Source organism: Parasteatoda tepidariorum, chromosome 9 (assembly GCF_043381705.1).
Source record: "Parasteatoda tepidariorum isolate YZ-2023 chromosome 9, CAS_Ptep_4.0, whole genome shotgun sequence".
Taxonomy (NCBI): domain Eukaryota; kingdom Metazoa; phylum Arthropoda; class Arachnida; order Araneae; family Theridiidae; genus Parasteatoda; species Parasteatoda tepidariorum.
In genome coordinates, this window is record NC_092212.1 from 25,395,203 (window position 1) to 25,406,973 (window position 11,771).

Sequence of the window (11,771 nt, forward strand, 5' to 3'; positions counted from 1 at the left end):
ATCAAAAAACATTATGGAAACAGAGAACTATGTGAATTTTTTGACATTAAAAATTCCAGAACTATGTTACACTCAAATAAAAATAAATTTTGTATCGTGACTTTTTAAAAAGTATTAAAAGCTGTTTTAACAAAGGAAAGAAGAAAAAAATTTCAATCTTAAAGGAATCAAAGAAAAATAAACTTTTAAAAATTCAAAAAGAATTCAAGTTTTAAACTTATATTTCTATATAAGAATTACATAGAGTTTGCCATTAATCCTAATTTGCATAATTTTTCTGATGATCGTCTGAACTATTCTAACACTTTTAGCTAAATAATTTTCAGGGAAAATGTAGAAGAAGAATATTCTGTTTTCATAGAATTTACTTGGAAGTTAGCAGAAATTTTTCTCCAGCAAATAGTTTTCTTTTTTTTAATTTTATGCTGGAGAAATTTCTTTTACATTTACATGTCCTTGCTTACAAAATATAATGCTAATTAAAAGGTATACTATTAAAGCATCATTAAATTAAAATATTAATCACTAGATTATAATATCTAGATAGATAAAAAAAATACAACCTGATTAATCTCTATTTTGCCACACTTTAGATTTTTTTCTATTATAATTAAGACTAGTTACTACATTTTAATGTAAAAACTGGATTAAACATTAATTTAACAATTCAACTGAAAAAAGTAAATGTCACTGGCATGGCACATGCAAATATTTACCGTGACCTGCCCCAATTCAGGGCATACGGGTAAATGTTAAAACCAAGTAAAAACATTAAAGAACATAAAATACATAAAATGCATAAAATACATAAAGCGCATAAAATACAAAAGTCATATGGCAACAGCCCGTAAACATTGCGGGCGAGCTATACTGTTGAACAAAATTAGCTATCTACAATTAGTCAGAATATTATATCTTTAAGAAAACATGACAAATATATCTGGCATGTATGTCATGAAAAGTCCAGGTCAACAGACCCTAAAATATGGATTAAAAGCACAATTAAATTTAAACCACCAGCAATATTAGAAGAAAAATAAAATGCAAATTGCCATTCTAGGTCAACAGACCCCTTATATTGAGGCAATCAAATGGCGTAAAATTTAAAAACTAATCATAGGGCAAATTGCCTATTAAGGAAACAATTAAACGAGTTACAAATAGTAAAATCACCAAAAATAGTTCTGAAATAGTGAAAGTGGATTAAAATGGTGTGAATGACGAGGACAGTTCAAATCCAACCTAAGAACACCATGAGATTTAAAAACTTTTTAAAGTCACTAAAAGTCCAGTTTAAAGGATAGTCATCCTGGCTGAAAATCAAAATCCCCGAACCAGACATGGCACACATATTTTTTCCCCCAGTTTACATTCGTAATTGTAATTGTTTCCCTATTGTGACTTTTACCTTTCCCTCACCCTAATTCAACTAGCATTTGTAAAAGATAAGAGTAACAAAAACTACAATTCAAACAGACAAAGAGATAAGATTTAAAAAAAAGAATAATTTAACCTACCACAGTTGCTAAGAGCATTATTAATATTTCCTTTTATTTCTATTTCTTTTTCCCTTATAGATGATACTGGAATGGTAGCAGCAATAAATTGGCCAAAACTGAAAAAATATATATAAATCAACACTCAGTAAAAATGACACTCTAAATAATATTGCGTAACAGCATAAAATTTACCAAGTTTTTAATCATAAAAAAATTTGAAGATTTTCTTTTTAATTAGATTAGATTTACTTAATTTGATTGTTAATGTAACTGGCAAGAGTTTGAGATTTATCTTTAAATATGATCTAAAGATAATATACTATTGGATGCACACACTACAGGCTACTATCATAATTTAAATCAAAGCAGATGATGGTGGCAATTTCTAAACCATGCTTTCCAATTGCCAAAATATCTGTAAAAGTTTACCAAATTTGATACTATGTCCGACAATAGGACAGAAAAATAACGACATTGAAATAAAAAATCCAATCATCACAGCACATTAAAAGCATTTTTTAATGATAATTTTACAGTGAACTTTCAAAGGAATAAGATAGCTAACTTCATTTTGTGATTTATTGTAAAAGAGTAATTTAGGATTAATTAAGACAAAAATGTAAGACCTCTGTAACATTTTTTTTCAGTCTGTAAATATTTTTAATAATTAAATTTATGAAATTTAAGTACAAATTCTCGTTAAATTTTCAATCTTGATATTCTTTTTGAAAATGGTTTCTTAAAAAGTTATGAAAATAAAGCTAAATAAAATTATATCTTTTGACAAAGCTGCAAAATAACCTTATATGCCAATCAAAATGGCTCCTTTATTTTTGATATCCATAATTAAATGTACAAAGAAACCTAAAACTGACTGAAATAAATTTTCAAAATTTTCACCTGTTTTCATATTTCTTTTTAAGAGAAAACATTCCTATCACCGCAAGAAAACAAATCAAGGTAGGTAAAGTCTCTTTCCTCTAGCAAAATATAAGAAATAAAAATTTGATCTATTCTGACAGAAGATTAACGATTTAATTTATATATTTTCCTCATAAGACAAGCTAAAAATTGTCATATCTTTGTTTTTAGTAGAGATATAACTAAAATTAATTAATTTTTGATAAAGGGCAAAACTGCATAAATGATATAAGTTAAAGTTAAATTTTATAACTAGTTAAACCCCTTAATTAATGTTGAATTATTTAAAAACCTAATGTTTGCAGAGGCTGTATCGATAAAAGTGGTACCAGTTTAAAAATTTTTGATATCAATATCATATAAATTTAAAACACAAACTGCATTTGAAGTAAATAATATTTTTATATAATGGATTAAGTTTTTTTTAGTGCAACATTAAAGAAAAATAATCGAGAGTAACATTAATAATTGACTGTAACATCAATTTTCAACTATTCTACATTTATTGTTAAACTTATTAATAAAAATCCATTAGGCAAGTATTATCTGCCAGTTTATCTTATACATGTATTTAAGATGTGGAAATGATTTACATAGTACAGTACAGAACCCATTATCCGGAAATCAGAAAACCGGAATACCAAAAAACCGGAACGAAATTCGTTAATTTTCTCGCCATTTAAAAAGAAAAAAAAAATTTCCTCATAAGATTTTACGACTTTTCTTTCTTTTTTAAAAGATGTTTACCTTACCATCATTTTGGAAATAATCATTAGTGTATTACTTCATAGTTTTTTCTTATTTTTAAGATTATTTCCAATTTTTTTTTTAGTCGGGTTTAACAATAAAAAAACGGCTTTTTGTAGCGATTCAGAAAACCGGAAAAATCAGTTATCCAGAATAGCGATGGTCCCGACCGTTCCGGATAATCGGTTTCCTACTGTACTATGTTATTATTTATAAATTGTTTTAAACATAGAATTTTTCAAATAAGTAAATCACCAAATGTTCATTTACCATTTAATATCACCATTTTTATTACTATCCAACTGCTAATGCCAGTTTATCTTAAACATGCATTTAACACATTGACTGCTGCATCACTCATATTCAGGTGACAGCAAACTTTCCAATTGGGCCCCGTTACCCATATTGTGTTGGCGCTTATTTGGCTACTTGCAAAGGATATTTGTATGTATTTGAGAGGATATTTCACAGGAAGTAACATAACTATTGAATTGTTATAAAAAAATACAAAAATGATTCTTTAAGAAAATTATTGTGATCCTTGTAAAAGCTTTCTTGTTCACTGCTATTTGACTCACTAAGAAATAAGTTTTCCATTTTCTAAATTTCAACGAATTAGGGTAAATATTTTAAGTTATACTCCTCTCTTAACTCGGCAAAGATTCAAACTGATCGTGTAAAGTGGCGAGATGAGACACAGATGCGAAGCAACAGACACAAATAAACAGACATGATAGCATGGGGAAAAAACGGAATAAGATATTATTCTTGTGACCACCAGAGACTGGCATTATTAAAATATCGGTGGGAGTACTTAGCAGAATACGCTTTGTACAATGGTACTCATGGTCTGAAGGGGATTTCACTGTAAACATATATGGCAGTCAACGTGTTAAGATGTGCAAATGATTTACATAGTATTATGTAATTGTTTATAAATTATTTTAAACATAGAACTTTCCAAATAAGTAAATCACTCAATTCTCATTTACCATTTAATGTCACCATTCTTATTGGTATCTTGCAGAAGTATGCATAATAATCGGCAAAGTATTCTGCAGGTAGCTGATGATAAGTGCAACTGTTTGAGAACTTGTAGAAGTCTGCTTACCATATTAAGATCTCTGAGAATTTTTAAGTTTGATTTATGTTCACTGAAAAAAATTAATAACTTATTAGTAATTCAAGAATTAGTGTCTGTAGGACTTTTAATGCTAAACTGTACTATAAAAAAATTTGCGCCAAAAATAAGACTGTGAACACTTAAAAAGGTTTAAAATATCTGATGGTTTTGAGAATAATATGAAAGATATTTACATTTTTATGTGTATAAGAAAATTAAGATAAAACTTTCTTCCAAGAAATTTTAACTTTATGTACATGATTTACTGTTTTTAGTAATTATTAAACTAACTTACTAATTTGTATTCAAGTTCAACAATGATACATGGCTACCAACAACCATGGATTGTCCATAGTATTTCATTTTTATATTTGAAATGGTAATAAATCTTATAAATTTCTGTTAACTATTTTGGATTTATACATTTAATTTAATATGATTTTGACCACCAAATAAATAAATCTTATACATAAGAGCAAGTTATAGAAACAAAAATGAGTGAAAGCTATATAGAGATCATGAAAAGTAAAATTTATCTACAATTGCATTCAATTAGTCCTTCCCAGCCACTTGGGAAATACTTCCTCAGAAAGAGTAAAAGTTGGCAGGTCTAATGATATCCATGCAATAAGAATACCAAATTTGATCATAACTAAATTTCGAAAAAAAAAATACATATATTTCAGTTATTTAGTTTTTCTTAAAAACCCCAGATATAAGGCTGTTAATTTTAAATGCTCAGTTTTCATATAGCAAAAATACAAAAAGGACAAAGGAGACTGAAGTCATGACCAAAGTGAAAGAATGAATGAAACTTACTTCTGAATCTATATTTAATTTAAAATAAATTGTGTAACAATTTTAAAATATGAGTACAGTTTTGACATAATGCATAAAAAAATAGAATTTATTAGACTATTTATTTATTATTGACAAAATTAGCAATTGGTATAGTTTACCTGGATTCAGCAACAAGTTCACAAAAATGCTCATACAAAGACTTCTGGAGATCTCCAGGGGAATCTTGCCAAACCTGAAAAGCAGTAAAAAGCTTATAAAATATTGCTAACTTTTGACTCCCTCTGTCAATAATTCAAGTTAATTCTTAGCAAAATAAAAATAAAACAAAATTGGAATACATTGGGAATTTAAATGAAAAAGTAAAAATTTAGTTTTCACTTAAAGATCACAGAACAGATTTTCAAAAGCCAAAAAGAATTACAAATTGAAATGAAGCTATGAAAATAAATAAACCATTGCTTTGTTTTAAAATATTTCATGTTATTTTTAAGCAACAAAAATAATAAACAAGAAAGAAAATGATAAAAATAATAAAACTGAAGTACATTATAGCTTAGATAAAAATTTAATGTTTACTTCAAGATCACAGAGCAGATCCTCAAAAGCCGATACATTAGGAATGGATGTGTTTTCTCGTCCACTGTCAACAGTGCCAACTAAAGAGAATGTCAGGTGAAGGATATGACTATTTAAGAGACTCCTTTTCTTTTTAAACAGCATGGCTAACGTCTGAAAATAGAAATTATTTAAAAATACAAACATATAATGGAAATAAAATAATTAAATACTAATTGTTCTTTGGAATTAATGTTCATCTAGTTAGTTCAAGAAAGCTTAAAAATGAAAAAAGAAAAGAAGTGAAATATGAAATAAAATTTTTATCATACTAACCAACAACCAACAGTTGTGGTTAATAGGTAACAAGAGAGTTAACCTTTAATGTAACATACAAGCCAGTTACATTCAATTAAACACAAATAAATCAAATCAAAATAAATTTTTGCAGTTACAGCTCCGGATGGATTAAAAAATCTAAACTGGTTATTCCTGCCAGTGGCTACGAATAATTTGACACAAAAAAAAATCAAACACTATTTGTCAAAGAAAATTAAAAGTTTATAGTGCCCTAACTTCACTATTCAGAACCTTTCAATAACCATATTTGAAATAAATAGAAAGATATTTCAAACAATGGGATGCAAGACTCCCAAATTTATAGGTTCATTTTTACTAAATGTGATTCTCTACTTAAAATATGAATTCTCAACCAGTTCGTCCAATTAATTAATATGTACATTCATAATTACTCTATGTATTTATAGACTAAACAAAGAATTTTAAAACAAGAAAAGTATTTAAACAATCAAGGCTTTTATTTAGGACTAATCAAACATCTCCATTGAGGAAAAATAACAGAGCAATCAATATGATACTCAAAATTATTCAAATTTTCTACTACAGCTTCAAATAAAGAAAAGGAAATTTTTTGTTTTTTAAGTATAATTTTGCCAACACACTGTTTCTGCAAAATTAAGCCTCTTTATTTCTTACACTCACTTGTATTTTGGGTATTTGAAATGTTATAATGCATGAGCAAAGTAAATTAAAAAATTTAAATTAGAGTACCTGGTATCTTTTCATACGATCCATTTCCTGTTGTGCAGCTCTGTTGCTTTTAACAACACATACCAGAGCCTTCACTGCAGCATAAAGACCTTCAACATCTTTAGCCATAGCAACAAGCCCTAAAAGAGTAGCAGTACCACCAACATTATCGATGGTAAGGGAGACAGGATGTGGAACAAATGTCCTAGCACCTAAAAGGATTTTTAAAAAAACATCAACTTGGCAATAATATTTTAAATTACGAAATTATGTAGAATAAAAATTAAAGATTCCAGATAAGTATATAAATTGAAATTATAGCAAAAGATTTCATCGAACAACTTATATATATNTTTTAAATTGCTCTTTTAAATTATTCTTTTAATTGACACTTTTAATATATTGCTGTTTTAATGTTTAGCACCTTACATGATTTTAGCTGTTCTACGCCCGCCATGTTCATGGGCTGTTGCCATGTCTGATGTGTATTTTATGTAATTTATGTTTCTACTGTTCTCTGGATATTTTTTTTTTGATTTTAATAAACATTTACCCGTATGCCCTAAATAAGGGCGGGTCGGGGTAAATTCTTCCATATATATATATATATATATTATGATTAAAATTTACTTTTCATAATACCTAAAAAACATTTATTAAAAATAATGAAACTTGCTTTTGAATTATTTCTGTAGCCACAAGCTTGTTTTCACTTGATTATAATATATAATTAGTTTTCTTTAATATTGATAAAATGTTTAGCCAAAATATTTTCTTAAAAAAAGGTTCTTGTGGTTCTTTTCTCGGGAGCTCCTTGCTTACTAATCTGAGCAAAACTTTTATTGTCTGAGGCACTGTGTATTAAATTCTACTATTTTCAAAGAAACAAAAAACACATTGCACATTAAAATGCATAAAAAACTTCAGTTTTGTAATGCCTAAGACTATTTTCACTAAAACACTAATACTTTAAAAACATATTGAAATAACAAGATTTTTTTCAGCTGAAATAAAACGGTCTTTTTTTAATATTATTTCAAAAGTCCTTACTTTAGAATAGTTATAATACACAATGTTATTATTAAAAAACAAGTAATCAACAACAATACAAAGAATATTATTCTATCAATACATTTGTGAAACATTTTATATATTTATATATCTATATTTAGAAAAAGGAAAAGTAAAAATGACAAATATCCTGATTCAGAAAAAAAGTGTTGCTAAACTCAGGGTTGAACTAGGAGCGTGGCGCTGAAAGGCCCTTGCATAAGGGGCCCTTAAAAATGAACAAATTTTGGTATAATAATTATTACTGATTTGTATATTCTGTAACTTAATTTGCAAAATTTATATAAAAATTTTCAAGAAATTTAAAAAACTAAATATTTTATGTTTCACTTTCAGAAATTTTTTTAATTGATCTAGTAAATGCTCTACTTTAAAAAATAGAATTTGTTGAAACAAATTATAGAATTACTTTAATTACAGTAAAAACCAGACAGAATCGATAAAATACAAAGAAATACAAAGAGAAGAAACAAATTTATAATTTTGCTCTATAATTCGTAAATAAAAAGTTCAGGTGCCATTTTGCTACATCTTGACATTACATCTGCACCAGGCTGAAATGTTGTTCGGTGAAATAATTTAAATGGGGCCTTCTTCAAGGTCTTCATTTTGATTTATTATATAAACTAAAAAAAAAATATTTCACTCTTTAAGATAAGGAAAAAATTAAAATAAATATTTTCTAAAAGTAAATTTAATTCTTTTCAATACACTTTTAATTTCAAATGAATCTAATGGCCCTGCATTCAAGGAAAGCCCAGTATTGGCTGAGAAGCAGGGGGCGTTTGCAATTTCAGATCTACGGTCAGTCCGTCCCTGGCTAAACTTATGAAGCAACAATAGTAGTAAACTTTAAAAAAGCATAATGAGATATTTACAAACTTAGAAAAACTTGTTAAATTAAGTTTTAACTCACCAAGATATCCAACAAGAATGCCACCCAAACATCGAGCAGGTCCACTAAGATGTCCACCTGAATTATGCAGAATATGAATAGGAGTTGCATTTTCATGTGAAGACATACCAAGCTACAAAAAGGAAAGAGAATGATTTACATAAATTGTTATATTATTCAGGAAACTAGAAAACAATGAGCTAAGACACAACTCATATAGTTCTTTATAGATGATTCATCTAATATGAATCATGTTTTCACTATGCATCATACCATTTTTGCAATAGATCTACAATCAGCTTTGCTGTAAACTCTTCGAATTTTGGCTAGAGTCATTACAGACACAGCTGCAGCATTGATGCCAAAGACTATTTTCTCTTCAGCAACTAATGGCTGGTGTACATCAACACCTAAAAGAATTCATATAATTAATGCACATCGTCATCACAAGTCAATGAAATAAATACAATTTCAGAACAAAGTGATACCAGAAAGTGTTGGTGCTTGGAAACTGCCAGTATAACATGGTCCCAGCTGATAGAGCATTGAAACAGCAGCAGGTGAGAATACTTCTTCCACCAGATGGCATGGCCCCTGCTTCCACAACAGCTTAGATTGTCTTCGAAACTGTGGAGGTGTTCCAATGAAGCCAAAGATAGAGGTCGCCACTGTCAGGTTGGCTGCACCTCCACCAGGATTTTGAGAAATGTAATGGAGCTACAAATGAGTAGAGCAATGATTTTAAGAAATAAAAATAAGTACATGTAGTCATAAAAATTATGAAAGCAATGTATAAAATGCTCTTCACAACACCCTACTACAGCAACCTTTCAATTATAATGACCAATATGTAAAGTACTATTTCATACACTAATGACTAATATAACATCAAGACTGAAGTGCATATTTCAATATTATGACCAGAGTTTACATTCGTTTTATTTTTATTACCAAGAAAATCACTTAAACACGAGTTAAATATTTTTTGTACTCTCGGAACAAAAATGTTTCCATTGGCAATTAAGTCAAATATCAAAAGAAAATGATTAATAAACTTAAGAGTAAACGTCTTAAATTCAAGAGTCAATTAATTCTGCATTCAAAAACCTTGAGAAATATGAATTACTTTATGTTAATGTTAACCAAAAGAAGATATAACATCGCAGTGCAGAATTCAATATGATGTCAACGATGCATTCATTAGTTTAAATTATCATTGTAAATTTCTTTTTAAATTAAAGAGTACAAAAAAATAGGAACCATATTATTCCTGTGTTTGAAAAATCTTCTCTTTTTGTGAAATGTTAGTTCCTTTGAGTAATTTATATACGAGTTAAATATGTTGTAATCACAATTTTTTTTTTAACTCTGTACTTTTTATGTTTTCTGAATTAAGAAGAGAAGCTTTAAACTAATTTACTTTTTCAACCCCTTTATTGTATTATTTTAAATGTGTGAATTAATGTCCACTTTAACATGAAGAAACATAATGCATAATTATCAATTATTCTACCAGTTTCCAAATTTTTTTAAAAGTTCAACATGATTTTATTAAAATCAATGCAATATTTATAAGACTTAAGGAAATATTTATGAGACTTTTTGTATTTGCAATATAAGCAACCTTATGCTGTAACATCTATTTTCCTTAGGGATAGGGAACAGAGAGTTACTATGTTGAGCAACAACAGTGTTAGATAAAACGTCTAAACGATTTTACTTCTTAAATCATACTTTAAAAAAGTTTATTTCTTTTAAACAAAGTTAAAAATAAGTCAATTCTAATTTTTTTTTCAATTCAAAATCTTGAGTTGTTGCTATAACCCAATTCAATAAATAAAAGAAATACTGTAATCAGTTTCTCAGTAAATAAATGAAATTTGGTGCAAAGTCCTAGTTAATAATTCATTTACTTAACCAAAACAAAAATATTTTTCTATTGAGGAATGCTTCAAAATTTTAAAAATCTAATAGATTTTGCAGAACAGTTCCTATAAGATTATTAATCAGACAAACACATTTATTAAGCAGGGTGCATAGCCAGATTTCTCAACAAAAATAAGCACCTTTTAAGTACTTTGTAAGCACTCAAAAAATTTTTCATCCCATTCAAAAAAAAAAAATAATAATCATAATTAGATCTAGGCAGTAATAAAGATTATTTTTTTCTATCCTTTAAAGTTTTGAATTTATAAACATAAAATCAATAAAATTTAAAAACATTTTCAAAAACTTTACAAAATCATGATAAAAAAAACTAGTTTCTGATAAATATTGTAGAGAAAATTTAGAATATCATGCATTTCTTGTAATTTAGAAGAACAATCGATACAGTATAGAAAAAGTCTTTTTTTAAAAGATAGAAAATTTAGCTCATTTTATAAACCCCGAATAAAAAATGCATCTTTAAGGGCTTCTAAAAAACGTAAATCAAAAATAAGCACCTTTAAGCACTTTTTAAAAACACTACGCACCCAGTTAACAAAAAAGTCAAGAAATTAACACCCAGTAGTTATTAAATTCCAGCTTATGCAGTTTCATCTAAGTAATTTATTTATTTTGGTGGGAGACAATAACTGACAGTAAAAATGAAGGATTTTAGTTCATACTGTATAAATTTCTACAAATTATCAACTTGATAAAAGTCAATGAGATCCGCACAAGTAACTGCTTAAAAAAGGACATTTTAAAGATTAAATTTCTATAACAAATGTAGAAATTAAAAATAATAATATTTTTGCAGAAATTATAAAAGGACATAGTAATAATATTTTTTCAGAAATTATAAAAGGGCTTAGCAATTAATATTTTTTCAGAAATTATAAAAGGACATAGTAATTAATATAGACATACTTTTTGAGTACTATGATGTTGGCCATCAACATATACTGACACAGAACTGTTTTTAAGGACAGCTCTGTTTAAAATAATTGCTAAGTGGTGCCATTGTCCCTCTTGTAACAGCTCAGGACACCATATTCGAACACAGCATTCTTCACGTTCCTCAGGCTCCCAATCAACACCAGCTAAAAATTAGAAAAGAAAAAAAACCTGTTTCTAAATTTGAACATATCTAGAGAAAAGTTACTTCTTTTTCAAACACCAAAAG

At 27.7% G+C, this 11,771-nt stretch overlaps 1 protein-coding gene across 2 annotated transcripts in view; it reads right to left on the reverse strand.

Moving 5' to 3' along the window:
- Positions 1-11,771, reverse strand: part of LOC107445035 (WD repeat and FYVE domain containing 3 bchs) — a 96,865-nt gene that overhangs the window by 51,966 nt on the left and 33,128 nt on the right. For both annotated transcript variants that reach the window (XM_043047239.2, XM_043047238.2), the window contains exons 22-30: positions 11,516-11,688; positions 9,151-9,379; positions 8,936-9,072; positions 8,684-8,795; positions 6,718-6,908; positions 5,668-5,820; positions 5,250-5,323; positions 4,160-4,321; positions 1,518-1,615 (exon numbers count right to left, since the gene is read on the reverse strand). In XM_043047239.2, the coding sequence (XP_042903173.1) occupies positions 1,518-1,615; positions 4,160-4,321; positions 5,250-5,323; positions 5,668-5,820; positions 6,718-6,908; positions 8,684-8,795; positions 8,936-9,072; positions 9,151-9,379; positions 11,516-11,688 (1,329 nt within the window). The remainder of the gene's footprint in view (positions 1-1,517; positions 1,616-4,159; positions 4,322-5,249; positions 5,324-5,667; positions 5,821-6,717; positions 6,909-8,683; positions 8,796-8,935; positions 9,073-9,150; positions 9,380-11,515; positions 11,689-11,771) is intronic.